The sequence below is a fragment of the Garra rufa genome, chromosome 11, assembly GCF_049309525.1.
Source record: "Garra rufa chromosome 11, GarRuf1.0, whole genome shotgun sequence".
In the NCBI taxonomy this organism is placed as follows: Eukaryota; Metazoa; Chordata; class Actinopteri; order Cypriniformes; family Cyprinidae; genus Garra; species Garra rufa.
This window is the reverse complement of record NC_133371.1, coordinates 28,826,869-28,841,599: the sequence shown is the minus strand read 5'-3', so window position 1 is coordinate 28,841,599 and position 14,731 is coordinate 28,826,869. Positions and strand designations below refer to the sequence as shown.

At 38.7% G+C, this 14,731-nt stretch overlaps 1 protein-coding gene across 1 annotated transcript in view; it reads left to right on the top strand.

Annotated features, from left to right (window-relative positions):
- Nucleotides 1–243: 243 nt before the first annotated feature.
- The window catches only part of bcar1 (BCAR1 scaffold protein, Cas family member), a 118,419-nt gene continuing 103,931 nt past the window's right edge, over nucleotides 244–14,731 (top strand). The window contains exon 1 of the mRNA XM_073850389.1: nucleotides 244–627. Coding sequence (XP_073706490.1) covers nucleotides 616–627 — 12 coding nt within the window. The 5' untranslated portion in view covers nucleotides 244–615. The remainder of the gene's footprint in view (nucleotides 628–14,731) is intronic.

The window sequence follows — 14,731 nt, the reverse complement described above, 5'->3', positions numbered from 1 at the left end:
GACTGGTTTTGTGGTCCAGGGTCACCAATAGGACAGTAGCAGGAAACTGGCATAAGCGCGTCGAATGTAAACACGCGTTAAACCGTTCACAGCGTATAATATAAACCATGCCGTGTTTATCCACACAGAGGTAACAGGAGACTATCCCTTTAAACAGAACTTGATGATTCCATCATAGGGAGAGAGAGCGAGCGAGGGAGCAGCGTGCTGGTTCGCTGTGCTATGAAGTGTCAGTGTACGCCGCCGCAATACAGACAAACAGAAGCCAGGTCATTCCATACTATACGGAAAAAACGAGTGAAGAAGCGTTTTAATTTAAACACAGCTATTTTATTACTAGCCCAGCCGCAGCTCTCTGGAGAGCAGGACTGAAACTGCGCAGCGCAGCCCGTGCGAGGTGGAGCGGAGACACACATCTGAAACATTCACATCAAACTTCTCACCCCATCGAGACGCGGATTGCACCCTTACTACCGACAACATGGAATAGAAAAACACCAATCGAAGCCTAACAAGACAAATTGATGTTTTCTGCTGAAAACCCGTTAGAGGGGAAGAAACTGGTCCGTTAAAATCAGCATCAGCTTTGTAGTGGATTGAAAGAAGGAGCTCAAGATGTCTGTACCGGTAAGTTCTTCAATTTAACCTTTGGTGTGATTCATCGCGATGTGGAAAAGTTACCGAGCTGCTTGATAGTAACTTACATGCATTGTATTATTGGACGTACAGATGTTGGTCTGAAAGAATAGGCAGTTTGCTCTCGGTATTGCGCGCTGTGGTCATTTGCTATAAAGCAGCTGTTCAGGACGGTAGTGGTAGTGGACCTGAATTTTTGTAGTTCCTTCAAGACAATACACGAGCTGTGTGTCAAAACATAGTGAGCTGTATAGACAGCGTTTTTGGGCGTCATAGGCGCGTTCCGAGGATGCCCGAAATGGTGCGTCTTCCAGAGGTGCCCAAAAATGCGTTCTATATAGGCAGCTCACAAGGTTTTGACACACAACCTCGGAATAAATTAACTGGTGTGCAAAAAATAAACGCACAGATAGGATGCAGAATTTCCTCGTGACATCTCTCCATACTAAATATTTCACGTTTCTGCTGGGTTTCAAAAAAACCTAAATTAACTACTTAAATCGATCAAACGCATTTTCCCACATTTTATAACTTTTTTTTTTTTTTTGTAAAAAGTGTTACATTGCATTATGATTAACCCATATGTGACCCTAGACCACAATACCAATCATAAGTAGCACTTGTATATTTGTAGCAATAGCCAAAAATACACTGTATGGGTCAAAATGATCGATTTTTCTTTTATGCCAAAGATATGCATTGCAAAGAACTTTATTTGGACTTTGAACTTTAAAAACGATTTTCACAATATTTAGATTTTTTTCAGTTAACCAAATCTGACATTTTCTAAGATTTGGTCATGTTTTTTATCTGTGTGCAGGCTTCGAAGAGTTGAAAGTAGTTTTCTCTTGCAGCAATTCATAAATGCACAATGGATTTGTTTTGACGCAATGCCATTTGTTTTGATGGATGTGCAAAGTGGATACTTTAAGATGTGGTATTGTTATCAATAATTGATAAGTATTACTAATATTGTGCATATTCACAACCAAACATGGTTGACCCTGAGGGAAAATTTGTTCTTGCACCATGGACCTGGTCCCGGTTCAGATCTCTCCATCGAGTCTCAACCTGCGAGACCTGTGTTCCGCCTCCCTGCTGCTTTTTGGCATCTCATTTCGACATACTGCAACACGATTTAATGTTTGCCCTCGCTGGCTGAAGTTAAGTGGAAGAAGTCAGTGGATTACTAATACGGGGCTGTGGAGGATGCGCAGCCCTGCAAAACATCATTGCGGATCCCTGTGGGAGGAATGAGGTTAATTTGCATGTCTTGGCAGCTTACCTATATATTTTTCCCACTGCTGTTTTTAGGAGAGCTGGCATCTTGATGATCTTATGAATAAGTAATAAAATCACTTCTGCTCTTTGCATCCAAGTGAGGAATTGGTCTCAGAAGGCCACCTCTGTGCTCTGTTCCTTGCTCAGTTTAACTCTTTAAGATAATGCTCAGTGCCAGTGAGAAAGAAATATGTTCAGATTCAGTGTCGCATGAGTACTGATGTCCCACGCCATTTTCAACAAACAGAAGCCAGATTGCTGTTTTTGCCCGGGGTGATCGAGCTTGATCGCAGCAGCTGTTCTACCACAAAGACGAGAGTATGGTTTGCTTGTCTTGTGCCTCGTTTTCCACGCAACCGGTGTGATTCCGTTTACCTGAGAGTAACAGATGTCACCAAGAAGTGAAAAACAAACAAGTGTAATGGCTGAAGCATTTTAATCAGCCTGTTTGCATCAGTCGGAAACCTGCAGGAGTGTCAGGATTGCATCTTACGTTGGTTTATTCATCAGGTCTGGGTTTAAATCCGAACTTCCTGATTTGTTTACATCGATTCGTCATTCAATTCTGATCAGTTCGGTCATATTTTGGTTAAAAGATCAATTTTGCTTGCATATGGGAACCTCCTAACTTGGTATATTATGAAAACCATAATATTTTCTCCAACTTTGCTGTTCATTTGTTATTTAACAGATATAATAATCACCAAAAACCCATCTGTGGATAGTGTATTTATAACATTATGCAAAATTAATAGAAAATAATACATTTTGGCTCAAAATTCAGTTACAAACTCAAGAAAAATGGGATTGTTTGCTTGCTATTTCTTAGCAGTATTCAACATTTTAATCTTATCACATCAATTTGGACATCAAACACATGGGAAATATAACTTTTTAGCCATATTATTTATGCTGTCATGTTTTTCAGTCAGAAAGCCTTTGAAAATAGCCTAATCAATATAGAACATTGTATTTTAGTATTATTTATATATTGTAGTTTTTATAAACTTATAAACTTAAAAAATATTTCTGTAAATTGGTTTTAAGTCAGTTTTTGTCATCTGATATTTATATTTTATCTTATTTATTTATATTTTATTTCATTTCAGCTTTATATCTCCATTCAGTTTGGTCATATTTAGCTTAAAAATATTCATTTTGTTTGCATGTGGGAACCTCCTAATTTGGTATATTACGAAACTCTTAATATTTTCTCCAACTATATCTAATAGATATAAGAATCACCAAAAACTGATCTGTGAATAGTGTAAGTTAGTTAAATCATTTATTATCACAGTCTGTAAAATAGAAAAAAAAATTAAGTCATAAACTCAAAAAAGTGTGATTATTTGCTTGCTATTACTTAGCAGTACACAAAATTTTAGTCTCATCACATCAATTTGGACTTCAAACACAGGTAAAATATAACTTCTTATAGCCATATTATTATTTAGTAATTTTCCAGCCTGTGAAATTAGCCTAATCAGTGTAAACCAGGATAGTTCAGTTTAAAAGTTTTTAAAAATTTTTGTCATCTGATATTTATACTTTATTTTATTTATTTTATTTCAGCTTTATTTCTTCATTCAATTCTGATCAGTTTGGTCATCTTGGTTAAAAATATCCATTTTGCGTGCATATGGGAACCTCCTAACTTGGTATGTTACACTGTAAAATCTATTTGTTGAGTCAACTTAAAAAATTTTGTTACCTGGCTACCTTAAAACTTTAAGTTCAGTCAACTCAAAAAAGTTTAGTCAATTTAAAATGTTAAGTTGTACTAATTGACAACTTAGATATTTGAGTTAATTCAACTTAAAATTTTAAGGCAGCCACGTAACTTACCCAGCTTTTAAGTTTAACAAACCAAATGTTTTAAGTCAACTCAAATATCTAAGTTGTCTCTTAGTACAGCTTAACATTTCAAGTTGACTAAACTTGTTTGAGCTGACTAAAATTAAAATTTTAAGGCAACAGGGTAACAAATTATTTTAAGTTTACTCAACAAATTGTGTTTTTCGTTTTTTACAGTGTACGAAAATCGTAATATTTTCTCCAACTATATTTAAGAGATATAACAATCACCGAAACTGATCTGTGAATAGTGTATTTCTTGTTTAAAACATTATATTATTAAAACATATATATATATATATTATATATATTAAAACATTATATATATAAACATTATAACATTATGCAAAATTAATAGAAAATACATTTTGCATCAAAATTCAGTTGTAAACTCAAGAAACATGGCATTGTTTGCTTACTATTACTTAGCAGTATACAACATTTTCTCATTAATCTTATCACTTCAATGGACTTCAAACACAGGTAAAATATATCTTTTTAGCCATATTATTTATGCTTCCATATTTTTAAGTCAGAAAGCATGTAAAAATGATTAGCCAATGTTGTTATAGTATTATTTATATAATATTGTATGTAATATTGTAGTTTTTATGAATATTTTGAATGAACTTTAACTTAGTTAAGAGTTTGTTATTGTTCATTTTTAAAAATATTTCTATATGTAGCTTTATTTTTATTCCAGTTTAAGGTATTCAAACTTAGACATAGATGGATAGTATTTCTAACTTTGCAATTTAAAAGTTTCTGTTTTTAAGTAAATTTTTGTCATTTAATATTTTTATTTTATTTTATTTTAGCTTTATTTCAGTTGACAGAATACTTTCAGATTTCTTTTAGATAACAATATGAAGACTCTGTGTCCAGACATGCATATCTCCCTACATTTTCACCTGAATACCGCAAGCCTGTATGGATACATGCATACTTCCTTTAATACATAAATTCATAAGTTCGAGTTCTGCACATGCTCAGCTTCATACATATTGATGGGTATTAATGTTTGGCTGTTAACGTCATTTGCCTCAGCTTCAGATCTTTATCCCGTCCCCTGGACGGTTCCCAGAGAGCGCGCATTACGACGGCAGGCCTGCACATATTCCCCCCCACCGTCCTTCTGAGTTTTGCCGCGAGAGGTTAAATGCGACGCCAGCAGGGAACGAGCTTGCTAGATCACTCTCCGACGCCTGACATTTGGTGCTTGTCATAGATGATACTCCACATACATATTAATAATGTTGGCTTAGGTGAGCTGTCGCATTTCAATCACCCAATAAAGACCTTTTGCTATGTGTATGCGTTGCCCTGGCAACTAGAGGCCACCAGCCTTTCACATATGAGTTTCATTGGCAGCGTAACTCATAGTAAACAGCGTATAATGCTACACATGCCATGCATGAACAAGCACGAGTCCAAAGACGAATTGCGACACGCGCTTGTGAATACGTCTATGAATTCCTTTCAGAAATCCCACTATTTATGCTTGTCCTTGCATAGTAAGTGTCTCATCTCATAGACATTCTTGCCTACACGCAGTCACACATCAGCGGCCCCTGCTTTGCCACTCCCGGCAGGCATCTTTATCCGTTTTTAGTGATTAAGGACGGCCATTTTTTTGCTCAAATACACACACTCTTACACCGGACCATCTTAATCCAGAGACCAGCTGACACGCTCATTAGTTTATTGCTTGTCAGCTCAGGAGAAAAATAGGAATGCTAGAACGTATGATGAATATGAATGTAAATATAAACGTTTATGTCACCTCAGGAGTCTTTTGACAAACAGCTCTCCATATTCATTTGATTTAAATACCATTCACATTAGTATGCAGTATATGGGTATATGTGTGAATATTCCTCATTCTCGTTTATGTCTTGGTACGGCGCACATGTATTTTGCATAAGAATACAAATGAAGAGAAAATCGTGTTGTGTTGTAGGCTATGTGTGTGTTTTCAGCAGGATCGTTCTATCTAGTGCGATCTGTCTGTCTGTCTGTCTGTCTGTCTGTATGTCATTCGGTCTGTTGTTCTATCTAGTGCGATCTGTCTGTCTGTCTGTCTGTCATTCGGTCTATCGTTCTATCTAGTGCGATCTGTCTGTCTGTATGTCTGTCATTCGGTCTCGTTCTATCTAGTGCGATCTGTCTGTCTGTCTGTCTGTATGTCTGTCATTCGGTCTATTGTTCTATCTAGTGCGATCTGTCTGTCTGTATGTCTGTCATTCGGTCTATCGTTCTATCTAGTGCGATCTGTCTGTCTGTCTGTCTGTCTGTCTGTCTGTCTGTCTGTCTGTCTGTCTGTCTGTCTGTCTGTCCGTCTGTCTGTCCGTCATTCGGTCTATCATTCTATTTAGTGCGATCTGTCTGTCTGTCTGTCTGTCTGTCTGTCTGTCTGTCTGTTTGTCTGTCATTCGGTCTATCGTTCTATCCAGTGCGATCTGTCTGTCTGTCTGTCTGTCTGTCTGTCTGTCTGTCTGTCTGTCTGTCTGTCTGTCTGTCTGTCTGTCTGTCTGTCTGTCTGTCATTCGGTCTATCGTTCTATCTAGTGCGATCTGTCTGTCTGTCTGTCTGTCTGTCTGTCTGTCTGTCTGTCTGTGTCATTCGGTCTATCATTCTATCTAGTGCGATCTGTCTGTCTGTCTGTCTGTCATTCGGTCTATCGTTCTATCTAGTGCGATCTGTCTGTCTGTTGTTCTATATATCTGTATCTATCTATGTATCTATCTATCTATCTATCTGTCTGTCTGTCTGTCTGTCGTTCTGTCTGTCTGTCATTCTACCATTCTAGTATTCTATCTATCATTTTATATTTGTCTATCTATCTGTTTGTCTTTCTGTCTGTCTGTCTGTCTGTCTGTCATTCGGTTTTTTCTTTCTAGTTTTATCTATCTATCTATCTATCTGTCTGTCTGTCTGTCTGTCTGTCTGTCTGTCTGTCTGTCTGTCTGTCTGTCTGTCTGTCTGTCCTTTGGTTTATTGTGCTTTCTAGTTTGATCTATCTATCTATCTATCTATCTATCTATCTATCTATCTATCTATCTATCTATCTATCTATCTATCTATCTATCTATCTATCTATCTATCTATCTATCTATCTGTTATTCTACCATTCTATCTATAATTTTATATTTATCTATCTATCTGTTTGTCTGTCTGTCTGCCTTTCTGTCATTCTGCCTTTTTGTTTTTCTGTCTCATTCTGTCATTCTCTGTCTAAGTGCTGCAAACCTTCAAAACGCAATACTTTGTCAAGGCAATATTGGTTTACACACTTGAGTTAAAAAACTACAGTAATATTCATTTCTTTGAATTTTAACTCATTCTCATTCTTCACTCTCTGTTCAGTTCTGAATGGTTTATGTATATGCAGAAGTGCTGTATATTCACATGATGGAGTAAAGAGAGTACCTGTCTGATATAGTTTAGTAAAAGAATGCAGCGTATGAAATATGTGGTTATGTATGCAGTGATAGTGTGCAAGTCTGCAGACTGGCAAACAAACAGATCACTTCGAAATGATACTCTCTGGCTGGTTTTCTTTGTCTGAATATAGCTTCACCAGCCTCTTTATCCTCGCCAAATGCTTTTCATCCTTTTTTCTCTGTCCTTCATCTTTTGTCTCTCTAAAGGTTCATGTGGCTTCTTTTTGTTTTTAATTTTAGTTTCCCTGCTTTTAACAATCTGAGTGTGTGCGCTTGCTTGCTTTTGTGTTACAAAGCTCTTTTGCTGTTATATTTGCAGCAGCGGGGGACAAACTCAGTGTGAAATCCAAGTAGGCCCCTTATGATTTCAAAAGCCGGTGTCGTTTTACTCACCCTGGCGTTGACTGTCCTGCAGACGACCACTCTCAGCTGGTTGGGAGGACACATGCCGGTCCTCACGGGACCTAAAAGAGTCACGGTAAACACGTCTCTTCTAAACAAGTCACAACTCCCCCTCCTCTTGACCCCAGGGTGTTTAAAGTGTAGCATCTTGTTTCTGTGTGTCAGACGGGCTGAACTGGATGCATGGCCCTCTCTAGAGTTCTGTTTCTGCTGCTGTTGAAGTCGTATGTGTGTGTCAACGTGGCTTGGCTGTGCTGAGTCGCTAATAAAACGCAGGGCTTTTTCACCATATGATGATTTGAACTCAGTGTAACCCGCTCTTTTGTTCCACTGCCCTGTAAATCTCTTTCGTCAGCATTAGAGGGGGAGGAGAGGGAAATATGTGTGTGTGTTCGTGCGTCTGTGGATGGAGATTATGTTGGGTGTGTATGTGTAAAATTTGCATGTCTCGAGTTCATGTTTTGTGTTGAGTGATTGTTTTGGTAGACAAAGAGAGAGATGGTGTTGTGCATATTTGTTTTGCAGCTCGAGGACGCTGGATCCTGATGTGGATCCTCATTATAGTGCAGCTGTGAGAGAGAAAGGATGATAGAAAAACGAGCGAGTGTAGTTGTGTGCATGTGTCTGCTTTTGCCACTGCCTGTGCCAAATCGTCCCGTCGCCACCGTCGTAAATCTGCTGGCTGATGTGCGCCGTGGTCATATTAATGGAGCGCCATCAATCACACCAGGCTGTCTGAGATTAGACTGTATGTGCATGATGGGATGGGGGAGGGAATTGTACCTACAAGTGAACCTGACAGAGACATCTGTTTAGACTAGACCAGTTCAGCTAAGACCAGTCCACATGAACTCAGCCTAGCCTAGTCCAGTCTAGCTATTTCCAGTCTAGTCCAGTTTAGCACGCTCAGTCTAGTTTATCTCAGCTAAGTCCAGTTTAGTCCAGTTTAGCTAAACCCAGTCAATTAAACTCAGATAAGCTCAGACCAGCCAGTTCACCTTATCTGAACCCAGTCAGGTTTGCATACCCAGCTCAATCCAGCCTAGCCAAGTCCAGGTTAGCTAAACCTAGTTAGGTCCAGTTTACCGGGCCCAGTTCATTGCAGGTTAGCTAAGAACAGTATAGTTGTACTCGGCTAAACCAAGCCGAGATCAGTCCAGATTAGCTAAAGCCAGTCCAGTAGTACTCATCTAAAACCAGTTAAGCCTTGTTAAGTTTAGCTAAACCCAGTCAGGTCCAGTTTAGTTTGCCCAGTTCATTCCAGCTTGGCTAACGCTAGTCCAGCTGTATACAGCTAAACCCAGTCTAGTCTAGTTCAGTTTAGGTAAACTGAGTTAAGTCCAGTTTATCGTGCACAGTTCAAACCAGATTAGCTAAAACTCCAGTCCAGTCCAGTATAGTATGCCCAGTTCAGTGCAGGTTAGCTAAAACCAGGTTCAATACAAAGTAGCTAAGGCTAATCCAGTTTGTCTCAACTAAACAACCCAGTCAGGTCCAGTTTACCATGTTCATTGTAGTCCAGATTAGCTAAAGCCAGTCAAGTCTTGTCAAGTTTAGCTAAATCAAGTCAGGTCCAGTTTGGCATGCTTGGTTCAGTCCAGATTAGCTAAAACCAGTATACTTGTACTACTCTAAGTCCAGTCTAGATCAGTCCAGTTTAGCTAAACCTTGTAATGTAAAGTTTAATACGCCAAGTTGAGTGCAAAGTCTTTGTGGCCAGTCCAGTTTATTTCAACTAAGACAGACCCAGTCAGGTCCAGTTTAGAATGTTTAGTTCAGTCCAGATTAGGTAAAACCAGTGCAGTTGTACTACTCTAAACTCAGACTAGATAAATCCAGTTTAGCTAAACCATGTCATGCCAAGTTGAGTGCAAAGTTATTATGACCAGTCCAGTTTATCTCAACTAAGACCCACCCAGTCAGGTCCAGTTTAGCATGTTTAATTCAATACAGATTATTTTAGACCAATGCAGTTGTACAACTCTAAAACCAGCCTAGATCAGTCCAGTTTAGCTAAACCATGTTGTGTCAAGTTTATCATGCTAAGTCCATTCCAAAGTAATTATGGCCTAGATCAGTCCAGTTTAGCTAAACCCTCTAATGTCAAGTTTATCACGCCAAGTTCAGTGCAAAATAATTATGGCCAGTTCAGTTGATCTCAACTAAGACTAATTCAATTAGGTCCAGTTTAGCATGTTCAGTTCAGTCCAGATTAGTTTAGGGCAGTCCTGTATTATTCAGCTAAAACCAATCAAGTCTAGTCAAGTTTAGCTAAACCCAGTCAGGTACAGTTTAGTTTGCCCAGTTCATTCCAGCTTGGCTAACACTAGTCCAGCTGTAAACAGCTAAACCCAGTCTAGTCTAGTCCAGTTTAGGTAAACTGAGTTAGGTCCAGTTTATCGTGCACAGTTCAAACCAGATTAGCTAAAACTCCAGTCCAGTCCAGTATAGTATGCCCAGTTCAGTGCAGGTTAGATAAAACCAGGTTCAATGCAAAGTAACTAAGGCCAGTCCCGTTTGTCAACTAAACAACCCAGTCAGGTCCAGTTTATCATGTTGATTTTAGTCTAGATTAGCTAAGGCCAGTCAAGTCTAGTCAAGTTTAGCTAAATCAAGTCAGGTCTAGTTTGGCATGCTTGGTTCAGTCCAGATTAGCTAAAACCAGTATACTTGTACTACTCTAAATCCAGCCTAGATCATTCCAGTTTAGCTAAACCAAGTTTAGTGCAAAACAATTACCAGTCTAGTTTATCTCTAAGACTAAGACTAATTCAATCAGGTCCAGTTTAGTTCAGTACAGATTAGCTAAGGCCAGTCCAGTTTATCCCAACTAAAACTGACCCAGTCCACTCTAGTTTTGCTAAACTCAGTCAGGTCCAGTTTAGCACCCCCAGTTCAATCCAGATTAGCTAAAGCCATTCCATATTATCTCAACTAAAACCGACCTAGGTAGGTCCAGTTTAGCATGGTCAATTCAGTCCAGATTAGCTAAAGCCAGTCCAGTTTATCTCAACTAAGACCGACCCAGTCCACTCTAGTTTTGCTAAACTCAGTCAGGTCCAGTATAGTGTGCCCAGTTCAGTCCAAATCAGCTAAAGCCAGTTCAGTTTATCTTAACTAAGACCGATCAAGTCCACTCTAGTTTTGCTAAACTCATTCAGGTCCACTCTAGTGTGCCTATTTTTCAGTTCAGATAATCTGAGACTAGTCCAGTTGTACTCAGCTAAACCCAACCCAGTCTAGTGCATTTTAGCTAAACAGGTCCAGTTTATTTCAGCTAAGGCCAGCCCAGTTCAGTCCAGTTTTAGTTAAGGCCAATCCAGTTCAACTCAGTTGATCCCAGACCAGCACAGCCCAGCTCAGCTGCGGATTGATCGCCCTCTGAATTGCAGAGTAGCTTGGCAGTGATGACTGATGAAGTGAAAGGGTCAGATGAAGAGCAGGAGCCAGGAGAGAGGGGGATGGAAGAAAAAGAGACACAAATGAGACTAGAACTGGAAAAGTCAAGTGTAACAGCCTCTAGAGAACCAGAAAATCATATGAAAGTTGAAAAGAGAAAGACATAATGGCAACACAAGAGCAGGGTTGCAGTGAAGGACACCGAGAGGCTTAGGAAAAGATAATAGTAAGCACAGAGGGAAAGAAATGAAAACTTTGAGGAAGGAAGATTACAGAAGATGTTGTATGTGGACTACAGGCAGATAAGACCATCAGTTTGAACATTCTGAGTATTGTGTTCAGTACTATTTATATAGTATTTATATTTCGTTTCAGCTTTAAAACAAAGCTGTTCAAATTAAATGAAATAGTTTATAATAACAACACTGCTCCTGTCCTCATGAACCTCTCCACAGGGCATGGGCATGACATCATCAGCATCCGCCTGTGTTTTAATGAACCGCTCTGTCTGGATGCTCATTAAGGACGTGTGAGTGTAGAGCACCTCAATCACATCCTCTCAGCCATGTGTGTCCATATGAGTGTGTACGTGAAATATCATATTGTATATGCACATGGGAACTCTTAATGCTAATGAGCGTGCTTGAGTGAGTGTGTGGCACTGACGTGTGAGCGTGCGCCTCTTATTTGATGTGCCTAAGCCGCACTGCAGCAGCATGAAGAGGCTGTAATCTTTAGTTGAAGTCCTGCTAATCCACGTGAAGGTTAACGCTGCACTGTATGTTGCATTCCTTAAATTAAAGCAACAGCGTTTTATGTATGTGTTGGAATGCCGGAACTCAATTTCGTAATTGATGGATCAGGTGGATTAATCAACTTCGCAATGTATTAACTACATTCCAGGTTTCTATATCCGACCTCTGGGACAATCCGGGGTCATTTAGTGGCATGCAAATAACGTACAGTGTGTGCTAACACCCTGGAAGCTGTTATAATCAGAGTCCCTCGGATAAACAGCAAGCATAATGCATAATTAATGTAATTTATTTCACTCTAGCGCTGGAATAGATTAGGGGTGCCCTCTTTGATTCGGCTTGACCTCGTTCATCACCTTTCCGTGGTTCTCCTTGAGGAAGCGTCTCATTGGAAGTCGCTGCGGATGTGTTCTTGCTCCTGTTGACCTTTTCGATGATGGGAACTTGTGAGGTGTGATTGGGGATTTAGGGAGAGAGAGAGCACGAGAACGAAAGGTGAGAGAGAGAGGAGGTGATGTTTTGGAGTGGGCGACTCCATTTCGCACAGCTGCTATAATGTGACCTTTCTGCAGACCGTTGTCCCTCTTCCTCATCAATGCAGTGCAGAGGATTAAAGTTGCATCAGCTGCAGCATGGGCTAACCCAATGTTGCATCTCCTATTTTTCCGCTAGAGGGGCGACCTTTAAGCAGCTTGTTGCCTTTTTAATGCCAACGCCAGTGAGCCGCACTTGCAGAAGTATAATAAAGGGACGTTGCACGTTATTACTCCAGCTTTGCGGTAAAAAAAAAAAGTCATTTGTAGGCAACAAAGAAGCTTGATGTGAAAGAAAATTGATTTTGAAGATTGGCTTTCGATCTCTCGTAGGACTTTGCTTCTCGTGGTTTCGTAGAGTGGCGAGCGACAGCTTGGATCTTGCTTTTGTGCTACTGTTTGGAGATTAGCAATGGTTGCTTAATAACAGTCCTATTACAGCTCACATACATTTTCAAACACACAGCATACAGAATAAATGCTCACTCACTTGAAAGATAATGTCCATGTTTATGAACAAGAATCTGGCATTATGAAGATCTGTTTCTGTCATCATCAGATTGTATCTCACAATGTTGTGACTTCATATCACAAAGTTGACTTTTTATCATAGTTTGAAACGTGACATGTCAGTTGCTCTTTGTGTCTCATAATTGCGACTTAATTTTCATAATATTGTGACTTGCAAAAAGGCATCTTTATAGCCTACTTAATATCTCACAGTTGCTTTTTATTTCTTTCATTTGACTTTAATTCTCGTAACGGTGACTTTATTGTAGTTCTAAAATGTTCTTCTCATTGTGACTTTTTTTAATCTCAAAATGACTCATTTAAATTTTACATCTAGGAATTCTGATTTTTTCTCATATAAATTCGCAATTACAAGTTGTAAAGTCACAATTGCAAGATATAAACTCACAGTTCTGAGAACAAAAGTCAGAACACATTTGTGAGTTAAGTCAGAATTGGGATATAAACTCGCAATAGCAAAAAAAGTCAGAATTGCAAGATATAATTTTGAATTCTGACTTTATAACTTGCAATTGCAAGTTTATATCTTGAAAAAAAGGCAAAATTGCAAGTTTATATCTGGAAATTCTGACTTTATTACTGGCAATTGCGAGTTAATAGCACAGTTATGAGAAAAAAAAGTCATAATTGTGAGATATAAACTTGCAAATGCAAGAAAAAAATACAAACACGCAGTTCTATATCCTGCAATTCTGACTTTATTACCCGCAATTGTGAGTTTATGTCCTGCAATTCTGAGAAAAAAGTCAGAATTGCAAGTTTATATCCTGAAATTCTGACTTTATTACTCGCAATTGCGAGTTTATATCACATTTCTGAGAAAATAGTCAGAATTGCAAGATATTACCTCGCAATTTTAAGAAAAAAGTCTGAATTATGAGATATAAGCATGCAGTTCTAAGAAAAAGTCACAATTGTGTTTGTATCTCCCAATTCTGACTAATTTTGATTGACTTTTTACTTGCAATTGCGAGTTTATATCCTGCAATTCTGACTTTATATCTAGCAATTCTGACTTTATTACTCGCAGTTGCGAGTTTATATTACAGTTCTGAGAAAAAAGTCAGAATTGCAAGATATAAACTTGCGATTGTGAGAAAAAAGTCAGAATTGCGAGATACAAACGCAATTCTAAGAAAAAAAGTCAAAATTGTGAGCTTATATCTCGCAATTGTGAGTTTATAATTATTATAATTGCGGGTTTATACTTCACTTTATATATAGCAATTCTGACTTTATAACTTGCAATTCTGACTTTATATTTAGCAATTCTGACTTTATAACTCACAATTGTGAGTTTATATCGTACAGTTCTGAGAAAAAAAGTCAGAATTGCAAGAGGTAAACTCGCAATTGCGAGAGAAAAAGACTTTGAGATAAAATTGTGAGATAAGAAAATCGCAGTTACCTTTTTTTTTTATTCAGTGGCGGAAACTGGCTTTCATAGGCTTCTAACCATTTCTTGATGTACGAGCTGTTTATATGTGCTGATGTTTTTCTTCCTTTATAAGGTCCTTGTGTAAGTGTGTGTGTTAGCATGCTAGTCTCAGGAGGGAGTAGCTATTACACAGTTTATGTGCTATAGGAATGCTGTACTTCCTGTAGCACACTCAGAGTGCTGTATAAGAATCCCAGCATGATCTCCGGAATGCTTCCAGCCAACCTCTGCAAACTCATCAGTTAACATTAATGAACCACAGCTGGCTTTTATAGATATACCTGCTGGACATTCATACTCTCACAGCACTACTTCTTCCCTCACAAACTTTCATACTTCATCTAATGCGTCTTTATTAGAGTTGCTCATGTGTGCTGATGTGAGACTGGTTCGGGTCCAAAAGGAAGACTTCAGTTCCACAAAGGGTCTGCGATCGTATTGACTGAGTCGATTCAACTC